The following is a 25,355-nucleotide window of genomic DNA, read 5'->3' as shown; positions in this document are numbered from 1 at the left end:
CTTCCATTGAAATGGAAATGCTTTGGATTCAATCATAAATTGTGTGTGTGTGAGTGTGTGTGTCTGTACCGATGATAACAATGCTGTAATTTGGCAAACATTTTTGTTTATCTATGGAAACTCCGTCCTCTTTAATTGAAGTGCCTTTTGTAGGAGATTTCATTGCACTTTTACTACTTGCATACAGACACAGTTACATACATACATACATCTAAATTCATTTTTTTAACTCTTACATATAGATGTCGATTCAAAGCGATGGCTCGTTACAAGTTAGGCCTGCCAATGGGTGATTAACATACGAATTCGTGCAAATAATTAAGGGGGGGTCCATGGCATACACAGAGAGAAAGAGAGAGAGAGTCACTAGTCTTGGGTGTAGATCTGGGCAATGGCTATAATTACAACAACAACAACGTCAATGCCGCCAAGCCAACACTGAGAGGATGTGGCACAAACAATAAGGCATAATCCAATTTGCAAAGCAAATGTTGAAGACGAAAGAGAGTCTATGCCAAGCAACAGCAAAACCAACAACAAATGCAACCACACGGGGTCTCTCATAGATTTTGCAGTTTTCTATTTATTTATTGCATTTTGGCATTTTCTTTTTCTCGCTCTCTCTCTCGCTCTCACTCACTCTTTTGTCGCTCTGTGTAGAAATGGAAGGAAACGGCTAATGCGCATTTTAAAATATGAATGAATGAATTTAAATCACTTCCAAAGACTTAAGACTTGTACTGAAGCTCGGCTTTCCCATACGCTGGATCGTAAATACATATATTAATATGGCAATAATACAATTTATCATATGTACAAAGTCAGCAATATATATGTATGCATGTCGAAGTCCGTTTCCTACTGCAAAATGCAAATTGTAAATTGCATCTCGCAATACTTACTTACACTCTATGCAGTTATTGTACATACATATGTATATCTATACATGGACAAAGATGTATGTATATCGTCGTAGCTTTTGTAGTGGGGCATTATAAAATAAATTCAATCAAAGCGAAAGCAATTGCCTGGCAAACAATTTGCAACAGTCAGGCAGACAAACAGTCCGTGCAACACAAGAAAATGCAATGCGGTCACCCTGCTGTTGTGTGCCCCTCTGTTTGTTGCAACTTTAATTTAATTGCATAACAGTTTGCCGTTGTCAAGAATTACAAACCATTTCCGTACTCCGCACATGACCAAAGTGCTGATCGGTCAGAGGTTGTACAATGAATGAACATGAATTGAGGCTTACTTCTGGGGTCAGTAGAAGAATTAACACTGTGCCAAGCACACTGAAAGTTAATTAACATCATATTAATAATGGACAGAGAGAAAGAGAGGTAGAAGTTCAAGAACTGATCTGAAAGTTCTTTCAAAATATTTCCAATGCTTTAAACGGCATATTAGTCTATGGATATTGTGTGACTTACCTCTCTAAAGGCTGGCTTTAGTTTTAGTTTAGGCTTAAAGTCTTCAATCAAAGCAAAAAATTTTCATAATGATCTATTGCCGGTCCATTTAAAGTTCAAGTTTGCTGTCAAATCGAATTCAAAAACACTCCTTTTCCACTCTCTGTCAACTTTTACTTTCCATTTAGATGACTATAATCCAAAACATGATACAAAAATCTGGGCAACCAAAAACAGACTCAGCGATTGTAGGTAAAAGGCGCGGGGTAAAGAGCGAGGACAGACATTCATGACAATCGCCATTTGGCCAAAAACAAATATTTGCAAATTTAGCAAGAAATCTAAATTGCACTTACTTATGTATAATTTTGAGCTAAAAGTCTTAATTTACATGCACTTCCATAATGGTCTGTGGCTTTGCCTTTAGCGTCTCCACAAAATGTTTTTAGTTTCGTTTCCTTTGAAATGAGCTGCGCATGCGCAATTGCCATTGCTGGATTGGGGCAGGAGGAGAAGGTGGATGGGGGTTTACTTCAGCTGGGTGTGGGCGGGCTAATAGACATTTGCAAATGATTATTAAAATCTATGTCGTAACGCGCAGAGGAACCAGCAACTTTACTCTCTGTCATTATTCGAACGTCCCATGTGAAATCGGAGTTTATTTTTGCATTGAAGAATCAAGAGTTGAATGACTGACTGTCAGTGTGTGTGTGTGTATGTGTGTTCTTAGGGTTCAATCTGGGAACACTGCTGGATGTCATTTCCTTGGTTTTGCAGCCTGTGCGTGCAGTTTGATGAGCTGTGGTCCGGAAACGTTTCCCATTCCCCCATATCGCCTTGAATTTGCCAGATAGCTAAGTCAACATCCGATTGCTCGCTGCCCAAATAAACACAACGGTCCAAATATTATGGTGTCAATAGACAAGGAGCCAGAGACGCAGTGTTTGCCGTAGAAGCGGGATGGAAAAGGGGACTGAGAGTGTCCAAAACGTCAACAGCTGTTCAACATTTGGCTTCATGCTTATTGATTTCCATTTGTATTTATTTATTTAGTTGTATATTGAGAGAGAATGATTAATGAAGAGCTAGAGCTAACTAATTGCTAGTGCTATACACATACAATACTTAAATATGCACGCACAATAGTTATTAAAATTTGTCATTGAACAGATAGAATCTTAGATTCAAGGTTTTTCACCCCGTGGCTAAGATTTTTCACGACAGAAATTTGAAAGGTATTATGTCTCATTATGTTGGTTCAAGATTACGTTGCATATTAGGTCTTAAATTCTTTTGAATTCCTATAGCTAAAGTTAACGTCCTTCTTTCCTAACTGTTCTTTAAAGTAATTTTATAGATACATTTCAATTTGCAATGTCTTTATTATTGATTGATTTCGTACTTCAAAGAATTTAAAATTTATTTATCATCATTCATAATTTTTCTTCTAACAGTTAAGAAAAAACAATAGACAATAATAAAAAGGACATAAAAACGCCACAGACAATGCATGAGACATTAAAAATTCTTAAAGTGTCAATAAAACATAGAAAAAGAGGTATGAAAATATAAACAACTCCCTATTAGAGTCTTTCATTAAATTTGGAATTCTCACATAATTACCAGAAGAAAGTCTGGCTTACTTAAATTTAGCCTGTTTTTTTTTTATTTGACCAGAAGCTGCTTCTTCAAAAGTCAAAAGCATTTTGTCTTGAAATGAAAAGGCAAATTTCTGGTTATGATAGAACCATTCCCAAAAAGCATAACGAAACAAAAGTATACCGTTACAAGAAGCTCCCAGACAGTTTCCAAAAACACAAAACTTACAAAGAGAAAGAATGGAATATAGAAAGAACGGAGATCTAGGAAAATCTTGTTGGTAACATTTTTAAGACCAACCATCAACCTTTTGCTTAGGTACAAGATGATGAGAAGTGCATGTGGAGTTGACGGAGTTCGAGTTCTGAAAGTTACAATCAGTTACAGTAAAGTGTCAAGATGCTTAGCAATTATGAAGATTATGGCGAGCACTCGACTTTGTAGCGACTCGCGACTGTGACTCCAACTCCGACTCTGACTCCGACTTTGATTCACTTCTCAAGAAGAAGTGGCTTCTGTTCAAATGTCTGTCAGATAGACAGAGGGGGGGGCAGACATGCCGCAACCCAGGCTTTCTGTGGCTTTCTGCTCTCTGCGCACTTTGTGCTACTTATTGTCAGTTGCTTTTACCACTGAGTTGAGTCTCTAGATTTCTGTCAAATCATTTAAAACTATTTGGTGGCTGGCCAAATAAGAGATAGAGATATAGGCATACCTATTGGGATATAGTACCTTACAGTTGCCATAACCCAGTCAGCCAGTCAGTCAGTCATTCAGTCAGTCAGTCAGTTAGTTGGGAATATGCCATACTTTAACGGTTCTCACACTCACAACCCAAGCCAAATCCAAGATCTGGCATATGTATCTTTGTCAGCGAGTGGCACTCATCATAATTACATCGCGGCAACCCCAAACAGACATTCGGACATGGAGACAGAAAAAGACAGAGCCAAGTCTGACAGCCATCAGCAGGCATCAACACACGGACTTGTGGAGCTTGGAGTTCGTAGTTGGAGGTGAGATGAAGATGGAGATGGAGGTTGGAGGTGTCTTTAAGACCAGCTCCACTGTCTTAAGGTACCTTGTATTCCGCTCGACTTGGTTCGGCTCCAGTGTTTATAATTTATGATTGCTTTGCGTGATTTTACATTTCTGTGTTATTAGTATAAAGTTTGTTTTGTTTCCCCCAGTTGCTGAATAACCTCAGCACTCTACATCAACACCTACATAAACCCATCCCGCGACACACATATGTATCTAAGTCGTAGACCTGGTTTTAAGCAAAAACCAAAAAAAAAAAAGAGAATAAAGTTCTGTCTTACTGCTACGACGAAGCACTGAAAATTTGAGTGTCTGCCAATGTGTTTCATTCAATTAAATTGAAAGGTTTATGATTGAAAAATGACTGCTTATAGAGACATTTGACTGTTGATCTAGATTTCCATTGAGTTTAACAATTTTTTCGAATGTGTGGGATTCGCAAAAATACTTACGTAATCCTATTGACCGATTGTTACTAGTTCGTAAGCCTTTCATTTCAATTATAGTTCAACCGAACACTACAGAGCAAAAGAACCTTTTTTTGGGTATTTCAAGTTGAAGAAAGCTTCCTGGGGCCAACCAATATCTATTTTACTCATGTTTACATAGTAGGCATTACCTTGCACATTGATTATTTTAGTATTTGCAAGTAACTATTTAATAACTGATAAACTATCGTAAGAAATAGATCTTTCAGCTTTTAAAATTGAAACTCATCCCATTAGAATGATCAATAATTTGTTTCGACAGCTTTCCAAGTGTTATTCCCATGCTACACCTTTCACGATCTTCAGGACTTCTTTTTAGCTATGTATATTAACCCAATAGCAATACGTATCTCTGAAATGGGTTTATCTTTTAGAAAATTACCTGTATATGTAACACTTTTGTAGTTAAACTATCTATTGTCTTTTTAGTCTCAGTTTTTTTTGCTCATAATTTTGGAATTTACTAATTAAGCCATTTTGCAGTGAACTATTTAATCACATTAGTTTAACTTTGTTGTTGTTTTTTTTTTTGGCGGTCGAAAGTAAACAAAAATACAAAAACAAAAACAGCAGATGCGGAAAAGTTGGCCAACTTTTTTGGTGGCGACCTGGAAGTCATCTGAAGCTGGATGTGAATGTGGTGGACATGGACATATAGACAGTAGACCTGACGCACATGAGAGCGTAGGCTGCCAAGTTTGGCTTATATAAACTCACGTTTTGATGCTGTTGTTGTTGTTGTGTACAATATTGTTTGTTTTTGTTGTTGCGTTAATTTATAACATTAGCTGTATGTAAGACTGCCCAAAAATGAAGCAGAAAAACTGAAAGAAAAAAAACTAAAGCAGCTTACGAAATGTGGCTTAGACGCCACAGTCTTGGGACGACGAGCCACGAGCTTTGCTTCAACTTCAGCTCCAGCTCCAGCTTCAGATACAGCCTTAGTTTCAAGTGTTGGCTGCACCAATTAAGAGTCGCGTCGAGTCGAGTGGAGTAGAGTCGGAGACTCGGCCAGTTACCGGAAGCAATTCGCCACTTAATGCACTTGAGCAAATGCTTTGCACAAAATTCAAATTTTAAAAAATTGTTTTGCAGTCTGGCAAAATAAAAATACTATAACTAAATTCCGCCTTGACAAACATACATACATAAATACGGACAATTCGGGTTCCGACTTTATATTGATAACTTGACCCACTGGATATTACGCATAGCAATTGCTTAGACCTGTAATTGATTTAATAATGCAAGAAATCGAAAGACACGTGTGTGAAAGGAGAGAGGGAGAGGGGAAAACTAATATAATGAGAGCTGACCTGATTTTTGGGTACGTCCAACCTCCCATTAGCCTGAACTAATAGACAATTTTGTTTATATCCCCTTCTTCCTCTGTCGATTTAAGCAATAAGGTACCGAAAGGTGGTGGCCTGCCCCTCCGGCATGTTTGGCACTATTGATCTTTATGATTTTGTTTGTCCAAAATAGTAGCAAAACAGCCAACTATCTGGCCAAGATTTGTATCTCAAGTATGCCGATTGCCCAAGTTTCCTGCTCAGCTACAATTTAGTTGGCCAATGGGACAGAGTTAATTGTTGTTGCCCATTGATTGCCCAATCCAAATGCGGAATTTCGCTGCCTCACTGTCTCTTAGCAATTTTGTACTCAAGACGATCACGATGCTAATTATCTACAGATCTTACAGAGAATATTTATATCGTAGGTCGCTTGGCTAGCACTTGAGGCATTACTTAAAGTTCATTGAAATCAAGGAGAAACAAGAATTAATGTACATTCACCATTAATTTCTTTACTCGTATTCATATCAAGTCTTTCCTTTTGGTAGATAGAAAGTGCTAAAGTTTTCACTTGATCGTTTACTTTGGCATTTCGATCAATATCTTTATAAAGTACACACGCCATAAAGGTATTGAACTTTGTTATAAGCTTTAATAGTTAGAAAAGTATCTGATTCTTTATACATAGATACATACATTCAATGGGATTCTTGATAGTCATAATATGATAATATGGAAATGATAAAGTTAAATATACTTGTGTTTAATTGTTGCTGATATCAGCAAAGCGTTACAAATCTGTCTTATATGCCATATTTTAAACTTCTTGTACAATTTATTTTGATCTCACATGAGGGATTTTAAAATAATGGGATTTTTGACTTCTTTTTAAACTATACTCGCAGTGTTTGCAAAATACAGATGGATGGATCTAGAATTTATTGTTATTACTTATATATGCTTTACAAGGTTATGACACTAAACGCTTCTCTTCTGAATGTTTCATATATTTAGCAACTTTTTAAATACCTTTTGGCACATGAACATGGTCATTATACAGAACTTAATTCTTTCTGTAAGAGTTTAAATAAACACAGCATCCTTTATATACTTTATATGGTCGGAGACTATTCCTTCCAATTTCACTTTTGGCCAAAAAACATCCTTATTGCAGGGGTATAACTAGAGGTATAAAGAAAACAAACTAAAATATTAAACCAGTAACCTTTTATAATTAACAATATAGAATGCAATACAAAAATTCACAAGATCAAACCTAACCTTTTAGAAATGTTATCTTAGAAATTTTTGTTGGTAATCTAGAACTCTGGAAAGTTTTGGCAAATCGTCAATATGTGCCAATTATTAGAATTTAAAAGAGTTATTTGTTGTATTAAATACAAATTTTTTCTGGCCTAAAAACTGCCATGTTTCGCCTAAGGCGTTACTGTGTGTGTATTTGTATGTGTAGCGGTAACAGTATGCATCATAATATACTTATTTATGGACATATCGTATGTATAATAATAATTGACTAAACATATTTGATATATAGCCATATGACTTTCGCTTTTGGGTGTAGTAGGTACTGGGAAACAAAGCAAACAGCCAGAAAAAGCAGTAACTGGCAATGGGCAAACGGTTTCTAACCAAAGCCATATGTCCGTCCGTTAAGAGAGCCCAGCGCGATGACAAGGTGAATAAATTAAAAACCAAAACCAAATAAAAAAAAAAACACCGAAAAGGTAAAGAAACAAAGGTGACTGCTGCGGCAGTGGCAGAGACGGAGGCATGGAAATGAAGCTAAAGCTAAACCACTTGTTCGACTGCGTTCTACTAATCAGAAAACCGAAATCAAAAATTTCGCTTTTCGCTGGTGTATCTGAAAGAGAAACCTGAAACTAATCGTATATAAACGAAATTTATTTGGGTAAACCAAACCAAAGCTGCCTGCTCTAGTCTTTTGGGCTTATTTGCATGTGATTAGTTATTTTATTTAGAAATTTCACAAATGAATGGGAGAGCAGCGAGCTTAGAAAACAAATTTATGGACACTCTGCCGAGTCATTAAATGCGGGCCAATTGTGCTCTGGCATTCGAATGAAAGCGAAAACCCAAGAGTCTCGATATGAGCAATTATGTTGTTTCCATTGGCTGGAAAGGGGAAAGAAAAGAGTCATAGGCGGGGGCGTTGTACGTGAGAAGATATATATATTCTGTATATGGTAATAAACGTTGCAAGTGACTTGGCTCAGACCTGACAGCTTGATGATTAGATTGATCGAATTGTATATGCACTTGTGAATGGGAGTACATTCATAGAAGAAAGCGAAGTAATATCTCTACCCATATCTACCCACATTTAGATGAGATTCGTATATTTTTTCTAGCTTTTATTATCGTTTTTTTTGTTTCACTATTTGCTACTATTTCTTGGCTTTTTAAAGTTTCATCTAGGAAAAACAAAAAAAAGAAAAAAAAAGTTTTGTGGTATGTGCCCAAGAAAATAAAGTCATTGAGTTTGACCTTCTTTTTCGGTTTTCATCTTAAACTTGATTTACCTTTTGTTGTAGAGGTTCACAAGAGTGCGTTTTAGTTGTTGCTGTTGTTGTTGTGGCTAGCAATTATCCCCCCAGCTACTTCCCACTTAATTATCAAGACTCCAAGAACACAATAAAAACAAAATTATGCCCCATTAGAGGTGTTACGCTAAAAATAAATATAAGTATATATTTTTGTGACCTCCTTAGTTGATTATTCTTTTTGTTTTTGTTTTTGTCTTTGTTCGTTAGGCCACTTAAATAGATCTAGGTAACTAATTTTCAGTGTCTAACTTAACTCTTTAAGAAAGGGTGCATGAAAATGGTTAAACCGTTCAGATAAACAGGAAACAGATTGTATCGATAGTTTGCTTAAAAGAATATTGATTCTTTTGCATTATAAAGTTATTGGTAAATGATTTTAAATTTCGTATATTTTTTAAGAAATGAAACTACAACCAACGACTCAGAAATGCCTCACCATTGGCTTTGGTGAAATTTCTGGGTCAACTATTGATATTATGATCACGTAATTTTTGCTTTTGCGAGAAATCGCCACTGCCCAGACCCAGACGAAGACGACAACGACAACGACAACCATTATGATGATGATGATGATGATGATGATGGTGACGAAGACGACTACAATGCGTGGGTAGGCAAAAGTCGTTCCAAGATTTATGACAAGACGACAGAAAAATGTCATCGTGCATGGCGCATCCCGGTCGGGGGCTGGTCGTAGCTGCGTTGCCCCCATTAGCCACCTGCGCAATTCCGATTGCCTGCACTATTTTTGATATCGGGCCGTACCGTCTTGACTTCGTTTGACGGTGAAGGAAGAGCCCCCACCACATGCACACGTGCTCAATGCTCTATGCTACAATGATTCCTCTATTTTGGTTTATTTTTAAAATGCATCGCTATGTGCGCTCCCAATTTTTTGAATCCCCAAACCGACGCGCGCACTGGGAGAGAGGCAAGGGTAATACCAAAATAAGTATTAATATGAGCATTCTCTGCCGGGGTCCACATAACCCAAAACACACACACACCCATAATGAAATCAAAATATCGAAAGAAAACCAACAAATTTGACGGATCCGCTCGTCATCATGTTTTTAGTTATGTATTTCTGAATGAGGAGAGGAGCCAGCCCATCAGCCAGCATACAAAATTCTCGACTATGTTACCCTTCAGTTCGAAAACTCATTGAAGAGTGTGGGCATTGGAATTTCTAGATGATGTAGTACTACAAGACAGGAGCAACAAATGTGAAACAAACGTGTGTTATTTATATTTTTTAGTTTGTTTTTTTTACATACCTTGTACATAAAATATCAGCTAAAAATAATCAAAAAGTTATGCTGTCAGCTGAGGCGCTACTACAGGGTGTGGATCATGGGTCATTTGATTAACACAATATTTCCAAGGGATTTGTCTGATGTGAGATCGCTTAAGATGTCAAATAGAGGAATTTATTATTGATTTCATTAGTATTTCTCAGATCTTTGAATTAATCCCTCTGTGTTTTTTATTACAAACATATTACACCCTGTTGTTATACCCTCATACCAAAGTGGGTATGCACATTTTAGCAATACATACCATTAACTTGGATAATTTCGCAGTTAATATTGGAGAATTAGTCAATTGTATTTATATTTCTAAATTAGCTATTTGTCTATAAACCAATTTAAATTAAATTCAAAGTCCAACATTTTCAAGGGTATAGATACTTTGACACTTTGAATCTTACTTGGGCCCTCTAGTGTGTGTGTTTTTCCGTGTTAATTTATTTTTATTAAATCAATGCACGCATTTCGTATATATATTGTATTTATATCTTTGTCTTAATTTCGAATTTTCTCACAAGTTTTTCTCATTATTGCGCTCTACTATTTTCTGTCTCTCCTATATAGGAGGGGTTATAGCATCTCTCTGTATGTGTGTGTCTTTGAGAATTCCGTATTCTTTCCGGATTTTGTATCTCTGCGATTTGCCTTTGTCGCCGTTGACTCTCCACACATACACACAACGAGATATTGGGGATTGTGCTCGGTGGCCAAAAAGTCGCCAACGTTTGACTTTTTAGTAGCACGCGAATTTCTTAACGCTATCAAAGCACATACAAAAAAAAAACAAAAAAAATTTCCCAGCTAAACAGCAAAAAACAAAAAAAAATACCAAAATTCAACGTGATAAAAGAAACATTAATTATATGTTTATAATTCCCATACTGTTTGTAAAAATCATAATTAGTGAGTACGAGAAAATGTGCACAGTTTCGACAGCCTTCTAACGCGTTCTAAAAACAAACAACTAGGGCTAGCTGCTCCTGCTGTTTATTCTCACTTTTTTCCAAATAATAATTGTGTGTGTCTTTGGCACATATACATACATATGTATATGTATGATCTACATATAGCCACGTCAAATGTTGCTATGCTTAGCTTATGCTTTGTATAAAAAAAAACAAAATACAATAAAGTGAAAATTGTGAATTTGTGTTGTGCCTGGCATTTTTTTGTGTGGCATAAACTGTGTGTAACCGCCTCAGTGTGTTGGCTAATTGAATTAACAACAGCGAAACCAATAAAAAAAAAATATGCACTGATCTTTAAATATGCTTTTCAATAATCGAATATTCGTTAAATGTATAACCAAAACCCCCTCAAGAGTTTAGATAGTGATTAAAAAAATAGAGTAAAATAATAAGACAAAAGTTGGTATACATTTTGTTATTAAAAGCATGTGTTATGTGTTTTAACCTTTGCTGACCTCCGACTCTGACTCTCTACCCACTACAAATACATATACACATATATAATCCAGATTTGGCCACAGCCATTCATGTGTGTGTGTGTGTGTGTGTGTGTGTGTAAGCGTAGGTGTTCAAAAATTGATTAAAGGAGTTGCCTTAGCTATAAACGTTCGACAAACACGCTATCAATACAAAAGTCTTAATTTAAGACAACATCATGTTGCCATATACATATATACAATCGAAAAGATATACTAAATATCAAGATTTAAGTTATTTTTGGTGGGGCTAATGAACTAAGCAAACAGCTCATCTAAGGCACATTATTTTAATTTATATTTGCCAGTTGCATGGTTTGTTTTGGGTAATATAATCATTTAACTTCCAAAGAGTTTGTGTTGGCGTTCCATATGAATATTCCACAATATATCTCAGTCAGATCAACATAAATTAAAAAAATATAGGTACATACAAGACATTTTGAAAAGAATGAAAACAAATTCGATTTAAATTCATATTTACACTTCTGCTAGTTACTAGTTGATCTAGTTTAACCATAATTAAAAATATTTCACGACCTTTAACTTAACCTTAACCTTTAACGGGTCCATTTTTGTGTTGGTTTCGATACAATAAAGTATAACAAATACTTGAAATGAATTGGTTCTGTTAAATGGAAATCATTAGTTCAATTTAATATAATTTTGTCGTATAATATATTTTAAAAGATCTAAATATTATAGGGTATGGCACAATTTGATACAGTATTTCTTTCTATTCTGTCTCCTCTTCTTTGAACAGGTTCAACTCATGTCTATGTAAATATATGTATGTCTAATGAAGTTCACTTCTTAATTTTTTGATGACTTTGACATTTAATGCCTGGAAGCAAATAATTTATAAATAGTTATAATCTTTTGTTTTTTTGTAATGTTTGTTGGGATCGCAACACTTGAATTTTACCTCGAGGTGATTGAAAAATGATTTCCTGTATTGCAAAGAATTCTTTTTCTTTTTCGATGATGATAAGTATTGAAAAATATCGCATGACTGAAGTGAAATCGGGCATTCAACCGAGCTAAAGTAATTTAGCTATTAGCAGCGAGTCTAGACCTCGAAAAGATACAAATGTATCTTTTGCAGCTAATTGAGATACAACTAACAATAAATGCGCGCACACACACACACACAGATGAAAACCCATCTCATCTCTTCATACAAATTAACAATTGCACAAACGTAGTTGGTTTTTGCTTGGCAAATAGCCAAAGATAAATGCATAATGCATTTGTCTGGCCAGCGCAAGTTGAGTTAAATCCAATCTGCTGTCACTAACAACTGGACACCACCCCTCCCTTCCTTCCTTCCCACTCTTAACTCCTTTCTTAACTGGCGAGAAGCAGCCGAGCGTCCCATCTAACCAGCTAACTAGCCAGAAACCGCAGTTTATATTTATAAGCCCAACCGTGACCGATAAATTGCAATAAAAGAAAAAAAAGAAATAAAATTAGATAGGTAGGAAAATGCTGAAATGGTTGGCGCAATCTTTAAATGCCCCTCTTATGGATAGATCCATTTTGCAGGCGATGATCTGCAGCAGCTTTATGAGTGAAGAGTTAAGCCAGCGATTAGATAGAAAATAGATGGTCTGGTTAAAGCGTTAATTTAGCATTATAAATTTTTGATTTCTTGCTGTGTTCGTTAATTGGGTCATATTGTGTGTAGTATTCTTTACCACTCGTATTGTCAATAAGCCGTGCTTTGACTCTGAATGGCCTTTGATGCAACTGGTTGCTTAACAAATCGTTTTAAACTCGTTTCTGTTTGTGGCATTCTAAAAGAATAAGAGAGAAAACCTAATACGATATTGTTGTTGTTGGCATTCTGCTAAACAATCTATAGAATCGGCACAGTGGGGCAAATTTTAAAGAGATCCTATTGTTTAGATTTGTTTTGTTGGACAAAATTTAAATATTATCATTCAGACTAGAGCAGGTTTCATTTTAGAATATGTACATACACATATACATACATATAAAGTAAGCCATTAATCCTTTTGATGAATCACATAGAATTAGAAACCAAAAGCCAAACGTTAGCTGAAATTGGTTATTAAATAATTCAATCTATAGACAAATAGAGACTGTAGTTCACATTCAAGACACATAAGCTGTTAGCCTTCGTTTCTGGTTTCTATGCTGGACTTGTTGCTTTAGCTTTTTATACATACCTTTACATATACATATGGATATGGAGAGAGAGATACTTGTATATATGTCCGCATTTGCTGGCTAATATCACAGATTGAAATGCCATTGTTGTCAGCTTATCGTATCAGTTGGTAGCATGTCAAAAAGTGTTTTTATTTTTCATTTTTATTATTCACCAGCATTCTCGACTACAAAGGGGCAATGCAGAGTTTTTTGTTTTATGTTGATTGTCTTATTTTATGTTCTATTGAAACATATCTGATTCACAAATATCAATCAAACAAAATTTCCAGCTAATGTCATAAGTCGTTTCAAACGGAAATTTGTCACCTCAGCGAATATGTCCGAAGATCTGGACGAGCTATTCCTCTCACCCATACCGGCGCCCACACCGTCTGAATTGCAGCAATGCGTCTTATTCGGTTTTCGAAGGCGTCTCTATCCCGCACAGATACTCGAAGAGTGCCGCAGTGCCTTTGGGCCGTTTGCGCCGAGTGCTCAGTATGTGGCCAAATGGTATCAGCGTTTCCAAGACGGCCTCTTCACCATCGATGACAACGATGAAGATGAGTTGGGAGTGGGATCTGGGCGCGGTCAAACGCCGACCACATGCAGTGACTATGATGAGGAGATTGGTGATCTAGATGTAACATTGCCACTTGTCTTGCCAAATGTGGGATATGGGGAGGGGCTCAACGATTGCTATGATGATGGTGAAGATGATAATGATGATGAGGATGATGATGAGCATGTGATTAATTATTGGCTAGGCTATGGCTATTTGGGTGGGAAGAAAAGGTAAATGGGTTAGCTGGCACCCATCTCTTGATGCCCTTTTTGCCAAAAAAAACGATTTGCTTGTAGAAAATATATATATGTATTAAATTTATATTTATTTTTCAATCTCTTTTATACAGTGGATTGTCCATCAGCGGTTTACCTCCATTGCCAAAATCTCTCATTGGCTTCAATAAGTTGCTTGGCTCCGATTCGGGCTTACTTAGTGATGTTGAGACTCCGCAAGAGTCAAATATCATCAATAACAACAACAACAACAACGACAATAACAAGGAGAACAACAGCAGCACAGCGAAACAAAAAGATAGTGATAAAAAGCGAACCGGCTATGCTGATCAGCCTTTAGCTAAAGATAGCAATGATAATACAAATGATGAACTGGTGGATCCGCCCACTGCAATATCAGGCAATATGAAAGAAAACAGCATGCCAATAACCCCAGCAGCAACAACAACAACAACAACAACACCAACAACATCAACAACACCGTCAGCGGCAACAACAACAACAACATCAGTGTGTGCCTCACCTGCCAAGTTAAACACAACGGGCAGCACCTTGGATGCCCAGATAGCGACACTGCGAAAAGAAATGGTAAGTTGTGATTCACCTGAAACCACATGACACAGATTTATGGTATGTATGTAAATATACATTCCTGAAGAATTTGTTTATTTTCTGCTTATGGAACTAAATAGTATGTACTGAAGTAAACCCTTTAAATATTTCTAGCATTCTAGCCAAAAGGTTTTACTTTGTTCTTGAAATTGAATCTTAATAGAAAACCAGAGGGCCGGGGCTAACTTTGACCGCGTCAAAGTTTGTATACCCTTGCAAGTTTTTTGAGTAAAAGGTCTAATATTTGCGAAAGAGCAGCTTAGGAAATAACGAAGTTATTGATCAAAGTCACTGTTCTCCACCGATTGTTCCTATGGGAGCTATATGATATAGTCGCCCGATCTTAATCAAATTTGGCACAGTCATAAATAGTTATGCTAAACTGAGAAATATAAATTTTTATGACAATTGCTTCAAAAGTAACGAAGTAATTGACAAAAGTCACTGTTTTCGAAAGATCGTTCCTATGGGAGCTATATGATATAGTCACCCGATCTTGATCAAATTTGGCATAGTCGTTTATATGTGTAATTAACTCACCAATATTAAATTTCACGACAATAGCTCAAAAAATAACGAAGTTATTAAGAAAAGTCACTGTTCGTGACTTTGGCGTTTGTATGGGAGCTATATGATATAGTGATCCGATCCGGCTGAATCCGAGATATACAACGCCTGCAGTATATACAAGCCTACATGCAAAATTTCAGCTCTGTAGCTCTTACGGTCTAGGAGGAGTTTGCGTTGATCCAGACGGACGGACATGGCTATTTGAACTCGTCTCGTCGTGCTGATCAAGAATATATATACTTTATATGGTCGGAGATGCTTCCTTCTATGCGTTGCACACTTCTGACCAAAATTAATATACCCTTTTTGCAAGGGTATAATTAGTTGATCCTAAGCCAAAATATTATTAAGTTAGAGAAACTTTGCAACTGAAAAATTTATATTATTGCTACTTTATGTTTTAGTTTCCTAATGTTTCTAACTTAAAAGCTAAATGGCCCATTAAACGAAAGTTTAACAACAACAAAATAATTGTTGTAAAACAATTAACAAATTGTAGTGTGATTTCAATTATGTTTAGTTAAAAAATATTGAGCTTTCATCAACGCAAATTCTATAAAAGATCTTTAATCAGAAGGAGTGAGGACTCAACACAATATATGTATGTACTTTGATTCAAATATTATACAACAAATATAGAAAATATTAAAATAAATAAATAAATTATTTTCGCTTGAGACATGACAAAATGTTAATAAAAAGATTGTATATTTTTTTCAACTGAACATGTTTGAAATTTAATTCGATAACAAAATGTTTGCAATACAGTTTCAAACACGTTTTAAAATATTGAAAAGAAAACGGTAATTCACACGCTCAGGAATAGATTTGAAGTAATCGTATTTGGCATTTGAATCGTTTTGATTTTTATGGTAACCTTTTCCTTTCTGCCATTTCTTTATTGTAGCTTATAACAATGAAGATTTTATAGATTGTAGAGTTACTTAAACATTTTTATACCCTTGCAAAAAGGGTATATTAATTTTGGTCAGAAGTGTGCAACGCATAGAAGGAAGCATCTCCGACCATATAAAGTATATATATTCTTGATCAGCATGACGAGACGAGTTCATATAGCCATGTCCGTCCGTCCGTCCGTTCGTCCGTCCGTCTGTCCGTCCGTCTGGATCAACGCAAACTCCTCCTAGACCGTTGGAGCTACAGAGCTGAAATTTTGCCGGATCGGATCACTACATCATATAGCTCCCATACAAACGGCAAAGTCACGAACAGTGACTTTTCTTAATAACTTCGTTACTTTTTGAGCTATTGTCATGAAATTTAATATTGGTGAGTTAATTACACATATAAACGACTGTGCCAAATTTGATCAAGATCGGGTGACTATATCATATAGCTCCCATAGGAACGATCTCTCGAAAACAGTGACTTTTGTCAATAACTTCGTTACTTTTAACGCGATTGCTTTCAAATTAAACATTTCTTAGTTTAATATATCTGTTAATGACTGTGCTGAATTTGATAAAGATCGGGTAGCTATATCATATAGCACCCATAGGAACGATCGATGGAAAACAGTGACTTTGATCAATATCTTCGTTTTTTCCTATGCTAAGATTGTAGGCCGTTCTTTCGCAAACTTTAGCCTTTTTAGAAAAAATGTTTTTCCATTTTGATGGCTATAGGTAAGGAAAGAGTTACCAAAAAAGATGCAAGGGTATACAAACTTTGACGCGGTCGAAGTTAGCCCCGGCCCTCTGGTTTAGTATTATTATAATCAAGCTTAGGTTTTAATTCCATTGAATTATTTTGAGCATTATTTAGAGGATTTTCCCTAACTAATGATTAAGTATTGAAATTGAATATGGATTCTTTCGATTTGTTGAATACAATTTATTCAAATTGTTATTTTAATTTGTTTTTCATGCCAGAGAACCGGATGAATGAATCTCAATAAGTGAAAGATAGAAAGAAAGTCAACTTTCGGTTCGACCAAGTCAAGTTCATGAATAATTTTCCACCTTTTAAACAAGCTCAACTCTCAACTTTGACATGGTCAAATGTCCAAACTAAAATAAATGTCCATAAAAGAAATTCAAATTAAATAGATCTTTAATTCATTAAGTCAAATTGGCAAAGCAATTATCTTAACATTTAGTAGATGAAAACAGAGAGAGAGAGAGAGCGAGAGAGACAGAAAGAAAGAAAGATGGTCTGTCTTTATGGCGGTCTTATGGCTTTTAAGTTTTTGCGTACTTTTTCTTTATATTTTTTTCACTTCTTTCTTTCATTTGAGCCTGACATTTTGCCGTGAAGGCAAACACTTTGTCAAAGTTGAAGTTGGCGCAAGCGCAACGAATGGAAGAGAGTCAGACAATTAAACATATATGTTTATATATAAATATTTACCTACAGATTTGTAATTGCTATCCATCAAAGTTTGTCAGGCAAATAAATGAAAATAGACAACACACACACAAAAGGGGGCGGTCTATGCAATATGAATGATAAATATGGTCCTAAGCACTGAGGAGTTTACTATATACTACCTAATGGTTATAGTTGTAGCCATTATCAAATATTATTAAATACGACCCAATTCGGTCTTAATCGGAAATTGACACGAAAAGTTATACATTTTAGAAAATAAAACATCAAGAAAAATTTCAAGCTTCTTTGCTTACTCTATGATTATTCAAAAATTTCCATAATAAAAATTGAATGATTGTTTGACTGCAAAATGTACAGAAATATAAATGTGATTTAATTCTATCACTTAAATAGACATAAGCAGCTTTTAAAAAGCGAAAATGCCCTCATGGAAAAGACTTTTATCTCATAGGTAAACTATTCTGATCATTTTCCAATTAGATGAAATATAAACCCAATATATCTTTCAGTATCGATAGTCTTATTAAGTCACCTTGCCTGAACATACTTGAAATATTTGAAACTAATGCAAGGAGTGCCTTATATAATGATATGTTTGTGTCTAGCTCACATCCGTTTGATTAAATGAGAAAAAATATAAATGTGATTAAAACTAGCAACTTGCGGTTGGTTTGGGCTACATTGGCGAAATATTTGACAACAAATATTTGCAACTTCAAAGCCAGTTTTCTGACACAATAATCACAAGACAAGTTAGTTGATGTCTTGCTCTTGACCAAAAAGCGAACCTGGCTAGCTGGCTAGCTCGTCATCATCATCATCACCACCGTCTTTGTGGCCGTTGTCATCGTCGTTGTAATCAATGAACAACTTTGACAGTTGATTTGTAACCTGGCTTTTGCAGCAATTAAAATTAAATTTTTCAATTTTGATTTCATTTTTACAATTGCGTAATAATCGACAACTGAAACCAGATAATAACTACTCGAATTAGGTGGATTAATCCGCATATATATAGTTAGAAATCTTATCCATAGCTGAAAAAAACCATTATTATACATAAAAACCTTTCACATTTTATACCAACAGCCGGCAGCGACCTTTTGCTTATAAGTTTAACTAGTTACATATATAGAACCTGTTTAAAACTCCAACCAACGATTTGTAGGTGTAAATACTGGCACAACTCGGTTTAGGAGCGGCCATGATACAATTCAAATACTAATTCCAAAAAAAAAACACATACAATCAACAAAATAAAACCCAAAATAAACTTCTTGTAAAAAAAAAACAAAACAAACCCCAATTTTGGTTACACCAATAGTGGATTTTTTTTTTTTTTTTAGCCTTTTTCGTGCCGTTCCAATTTTGTTGGCAATTCTGTGGCAAACGATGATAGAAACTAAAATGTTTAAAGCCATTTTATGCAATTTGCATGCCGGGATAAATTGTGCAATATTCTCTGCAGATTTCATTTGTTCCCCTAGCCCCCTCCCCCAGTTGCTTCATTTGCCTCGGTGTTGTTGTAGTTGTAGCCAACTTTACCTGTTCGTTTGACACAATTAAATTACAATAAGCTGCTATGTGTCTTGTTACCAATTACACTTAATTTTGGTTAAAAAGCAGCCGCCATCAAGCAACGCCGCCTCGCCCACACTTGGACAATGACACAAATTGTGCATTGTTTTTGCTCAGCAATTTGCTGGGTAAGTTTGTAAGTCGTCGCCGTCGTGTATAGTTTATTTCTGACCAGGCTTTAAATTTAAAAATTTACCCGTTTCCCCAATTACATTGTCCAAATACACTCAACAAAAATGTCTCTATATTCATATGCAAATCCCTTTCAGCTATAATCAGCCTCTTTAAAATTTGAAAATATTCAAATCTGCCATAAAATTGTTTGAACTATATTGATTAGTTTTATTAACGAATAAGTTGAGTTAAGATTAATTTAAGAGCCAGCAAACATCTCTTATTTTTGATCCGATTTGAAAATTATATTTTTGTTAAGATAGATATTGAAACTATATATTGGTATAACAAAAATTTTTGTTCATAAAGACTTCAAAAGTGTTTTATAACTTTAATTGCCTGTGGCTTCATTGTGCCCCATCAAAGCCCATGTAATGAATATATTTTGAAGAAGTTATACGAAAGCCTTTTAAATTGGTATATATTGGTCTATGTCGGGGATGAACACCATGAGAATGTAATATATATACCACACCAAGGCTCTCTACAAAAGTATTATGAAAGGAGTCAATTTATGCGTATTTTAGGAGTTTTTTAAAAAAGTTTAAATTCCATTGCATACTTTTTGGAGTCGGATAGAAAGAGTATTAAATTCGGTGTATATATTTGTTTAACAATTTATTTCACTTCACATTTGGACTTAGAAGGTGCCAAAGTGTATTTTAACTCGTTTTTGTCTCTTTTTATATATTTTTTTGCAAACGCTTCGGTTGAATGATTAACGATTCGAGCTACGATCATTTGGTGGGTGTGTGTTTGTGTATGTGTGTGAGTAAGTGAGTGAATACGAGTACATATGTAAGTGTGAATATGTGAATGTGAGCGCATTGTAATTATGTTAGTTGGCCGCTATACCGCTTTTGCTTTCAATTGTATTGAACCAAACCATAAACTCGTAAAAGAAACCAGTTGAACTGACTGGGTAAACCAAAGAAATTGATACGTTTTGTCTTTACACACATTTATATTTATTTATAACATTGTAATAAAGTACCTAAGTCAAACGAAATACTTCACTCATTTCAATTGTGAAAATTGAAAGTACATAAATATTTGCTGAAGGTCAATGAGGCGGATAATGTGATATTTTTGGATCAGCTTTCAAAAATGGAAAAAAAAAATGGGGAAAAAAACTAATACAATTTTCGTGATGCTGACTTGACAGATACATAGCTTGAAATGCCTTTGGAATAGAGTTGGCTATGATGGAAAATATACTTACTATTTGGAACATACAACTTTTCCTTTTGCCCCACTCATAAAAAGCCACAAGAAGTCACTTTGGCGGCCCTTGGATGAAAGCCTCATGCATTCCATATTAATGAGTGCCTCGCCTCAATTGGCCGGCCAAATTACGCTCAATTGTTACCATCTCTAATTTGTGCAACGTTGGGGGATTAAGTAATAAACAACAAACGCATCAAATACATACATATATATCTAGATATATGTATGTATGTTTGTTTAACAGGGAAACCGACAATAGGAGAAAACTGTGTGTAGTTACTGGGAGAGTAACACTGTGAGGTAGTTCCAGTAATCAGCGCATGTGCAGCCATTAAACCAGTAAACTTAGCCAACTTTAGCTAATTTATATGGTTGTTGTTGTTGCAGTTGTTGCTGTTGCCTTGGTTATGGCCGCAAATTAAATTTATGAACGCAAAATGAAGAACCCAGAGGGGCTGCTAGCCGCTTTTTTTTGTTGTTGTTGTTTTGTTTTTGTTTTGCTGTGAGAAGAAATGCATCAATGCATGAAATGAGTTTTTATGGCTTTCATAAAACGGCCTTGAACGCCTCGCATTCTTTCTTTTTCCCTCTCTTTCTTTTCTTGCCACAAAAGCTGCAACAGCAAAACAGTTTTCACTTAGCCCCGGCCAACAGACTAAATCTTGGTATCTTCTGTGGTTATTTTTGTTTCTCCCTTTCTTTAGTCTTCTCTTTTCTTGTCGTTTGTTTTGTTTTCTTTCTTGCTTCTCACTTGTTTCACTTTATTTGGCACAAGCGAACCGAGATTACCAGGGCCCAAACCCCCCTACCAGACCAGACCAAACCGGGACCGGATCGGGCCAATGGACCTGGGCCATAAATTCATTCTATGTACCTGCTATAAAAAGATTCGTTGCGTATAATCTGCATGCGTTTCTAATTTGTTTTGCTTACTTAGATGGACATAATGGTTCGCTGATTTTAAGAGGTTACTGAACCTACGGCCAAATGCTTACAACTCTTAAGAAATGATTAACAAAATAAATATGAGTAGTTAAATAGAAAGCCTCTAAAGGCAACTAAAAATGTTTAATTAAATATACATAAAATTCATTCATTTATTTAATGATGTTGTACTAGAATCTCAATGGTTAAGTTTTATTTTGGTATTTAGCATTTAGTATTCTTAAGAAGAAGCATTATTATACATAATTAGCAAGTGAATATCAGTGACAAATAAAGTAAATGAATTTTATTCTGATGTTGGAATTGATGGATCATTAAATAGTTTTTAAATACCATAACATATAGTCAAAGATTCACATCTATATCAATTCTTCCACTCAAGATCAGCATAAGAAAAGTCTTTGAGCCAAATAAGCTTAAGTTAAGTGTTTGAGCCATATAAATAAGTTCGGAAAATAGTTTTAGAATTGTTTATGTGATGATATAATATGAATATTTGTATCCACTTTTTAACTTTGCCAAAAAAAGTCAAAATATTGTCTTTAACTCTCACTTTCTCAAGCTTTTAATTATTGAGCGGACTTCACAATTTAACATCAGATTTTTTTTATAGTCATCATAACAAATTCTAGCAACAGAAGCAGGTGAAGACATAATTTTCGACTTCCACAAATGTATAGAAAACCCTAACAAGGCTGTATCTATATTTCCTTTTGAGCCTTGCGACATTTAATTGGCATTGGCCTTAAACTAACTAGTGTAAGTCCCATTTAATGTTCCAAGTATTTAAAGCTTGTCAGTATTCAAGAAGAAATGAATTGGGGAAGAAGAGGTAGCATTTCCTTGGCATCACTTCCGCCTTGCAATCTGGCCAAGATAGTTATTCCTCGAGTTTTGATTACTATTAACAGTTGTTGTGCTAATTCCGCACATGGCGATAATTATTAAATGAGTTTTATAGCAAAATTGGTGCTAAAAAAATCATCTTAATAAGTTTAACTACTAAAAACTTATATGAGATGTGGCTCTAACTTTAAGATGGGTTCATCTTTAGGAAAATTAAGAAGCACCTTTTGACCATTCGGATGGTTTTTGCATTTTGAAACACACACAAAAACGTTAATATTAATTATGGTTTCCAAATTGGTTTCTTTATAGTTTTTTATTCCCCCCTCTTGGACTTTCTTAACTTTTTTTAAGATCTTTTTCTTTTGTTTTTGTTTGTTGTCGCTTTGGGTGAAGTTACTAAATACATTTCTTAAAAAATTTTCCACTTCCGGTTGCATTAATCATTCAGCTTTATTGCGGGGCTAAATGTCTGGAATCGCTTTAATCTGTTTTCATATGTGTGTACATATCTTTCCCCTCTGTCCCGCTCCAGCTCCATGGGCAATTATTATTTCGCATATATGATATATACAAAAGGTAACTTTTGTCTACATCATATACAAAATCAGCGAATGGAACCAATGTCAGCACCCTGACTCGGCTTAGTTTGGCTCGAGCTCGGCTTGAGTCTCTGTGTCCCAAGTCCGGGTGCGATTATATCACTGAAAGTGCTGGCAAGTGTCCGAGAAAGGTTAGGATGAAGAGAATGGGGGCAGAGTGGGAAGTAAGGGGAATTGAGCTGGCGGCATGCATAATTAATAACGGATGAAAGAGGAGGAGGAGGAGGGGGAGTGAGAGTGCAGGAGTGGAACAGTGCCACTGACATTGAGCCCAGTCCAAGGGTTTTGGAACCACAGAGGCTCGTCAACTCCAATTGACTTACCAATTCTTTTTTTGTTTTACTCATTTTTTGTTGTTGTTTTTTTTTTGTTTTCCGCCCTGTCATGGGCCACTAATGATCTATGCGGGCGCCTAAACGCTTCGTTGGCCTGGCCTGTTGGGCTGCTGCTGGTGCTGCTGGGTGACGGCTCATGGGTGGATGTGGTGCCTAGTGCTAGTGGTGTGCCCAGCCGGTACCTGCAAAAATAAACTACAGAAGTTTATGTCTAAATATAAATCGTATAAATGTAAATGCCCTTTTCAGAATGAGGAATTGCAGCCAAATGGGGGAAGTTGTTTGTGCAACAAAATTAGCAACAACAAAAACCAAAAAGAGCTATAAAGCAGCAAAATGTCTTGTCTTACTTATTTTCGATCTATGGAATTTGCCCTTTCACCACAGGAAATGATTTTCTGTGTCTGTGTGTGTGTGTGTGTTGCAGCAATTGCAAAAATTATATCATGGTACGCCTAATAAGTTGGTTAATTTATATTGTATAAACCAAAATCAACAGCAAGAAACAACCTGAAACGACAATGAACACAATTTTGGAGGCGTCACTAATTAACGCGACAACCAAAAATGTTGGCCAGAAAATCACTTGTTTCGACCTGGCTTACATCTTGCATTGAGCATAAACTATCTGTAATTTGCTGTTGTTGTTGTTGCTGTTGTTTTTCAACTCCAATTTGCTTGTTGTTGTTGGCTGTTTGCCTGTGCAACTGAGTGTAAAATTCACTTCTCTTTTTTATGTTTTGTTGCTGTTGTTGGTGGAAACAAAGAAAACCTTAAACATGGTTTTGATTTTATGTATTTAGTTGCCAGTTTGCTATGCTACAATAATTTAATACCCTTTACTCATACACTAACTGTTAGAGTATACATTTAGTTGAGCCGAATATTAAATCAATCTAACTACAAGAAGATGAAGAATCGCCAAGTCGCAGAGATCTTAAGCTATGAATTTGTTTTTATTAAGCTCTAAAGAAAACTAAAATGCCATGAACAAGTTGGAATCTATTGCAGATCATCTTTAATACAAATGCCGATATAAAACTTAACATTTTTCCATTGCAGCTAATCGATTTTAGACAAGTTTAGAATAAAGATCAAGAATAAACAAACTTTTTTAATACATTTTTAAAGGTTAAAATGTGACTCTAATATTATTTATAAATCAATTGATTGGCATATCAGTTGATTTTTCACAGTATTTGTAGAGTTTCAACTACATTTTAACATGCTTCAAAATATACTAACTTGATAGTTAAAATAATTCGTTCAATGTTACCTTTTTTTATTATCAACTTTGATTAATGTCATTCGTTTTCTTTTCAAAAATTTACTAAATCTTTAATTGAAGGTAAAATATTATTTCAATTTATCTGCATTGATGGATTGGCCTTTAATTTGTTCATTGACTTATTTAGTTTTTAGTTCCAGTTTATTAGATGAATTACAGTTTTCGACATAGTTTTTAAATAGGTTGACAATCGGCTTTTCTATAATAATTATTTTTTGATAGGTCATCAGTGATATAACTGATGGTTTAACTATGATAGATAATAAGTATATATGCAAATGAGCTTATTCTTAGAATTTCGAATTAGTAAACAAAAAGTCATAAAAGTTGCAAGTTTATTGCGCAGTGTAATCATTTATAGTACTAGAAATAGAAAATTCTCTCTTCAATTGGTTAAAAGGACTAGGAGAAGTTGGAATATGTCTGCCGGTCCATTTTCTTTATAATCAGCTTTGGAAATGAGTTTGCATGAGAGTTCCATTGAGTTGGAGTGTTCATCAGAAAGAGGCGCAGACGCAGTTGGAGTTCAACAAGTGAAAGTTCGACAAATGCATGTTTTTGATCCTCCCTCTCCATCCCCGGCACCACCGCATAATTGCCTGCCTCGCCTTGAGTTGACAGTTGCACACAAATTACAAAATTAGCGCTCACATGCAATCCAAAAAGAGTCCAGCTT

The 25,355-nt window shown here is 35.4% G+C and overlaps 1 protein-coding gene across 2 annotated transcripts in view; it reads left to right on the top strand.

Annotated features, from left to right (window-relative positions):
* Positions 1–25,355, top strand: part of LOC6650866 (serine-rich adhesin for platelets) — a 39,986-nt gene that overhangs the window by 5,989 nt on the left and 8,642 nt on the right. The window contains exons 1-2 of one of the 2 annotated variants that reach the window (XM_023179999.2): positions 13,655–14,144; positions 14,264–14,738. In XM_023179999.2, coding sequence (XP_023035767.1) covers positions 13,687–14,144; positions 14,264–14,738 — 933 coding nt within the window. In that variant the 5' untranslated portion in view covers positions 13,655–13,686. Of the gene's footprint in view, positions 1–13,654; positions 14,145–14,263; positions 14,739–25,355 lie in introns of those variants that run through there. The other variant, XM_002073018.4, reaches the window with a different exon arrangement.

The sequence above is a fragment of the Drosophila willistoni genome, chromosome 3R (genome assembly GCF_018902025.1).
Source record: "Drosophila willistoni isolate 14030-0811.24 chromosome 3R, UCI_dwil_1.1, whole genome shotgun sequence".
In the NCBI taxonomy this organism is placed as follows: domain Eukaryota; kingdom Metazoa; phylum Arthropoda; class Insecta; order Diptera; family Drosophilidae; genus Drosophila; species Drosophila willistoni.
The sequence above is the reverse complement of the archived record's forward strand: the minus strand, read 5'-3'. Positions and strand labels throughout refer to the sequence as shown.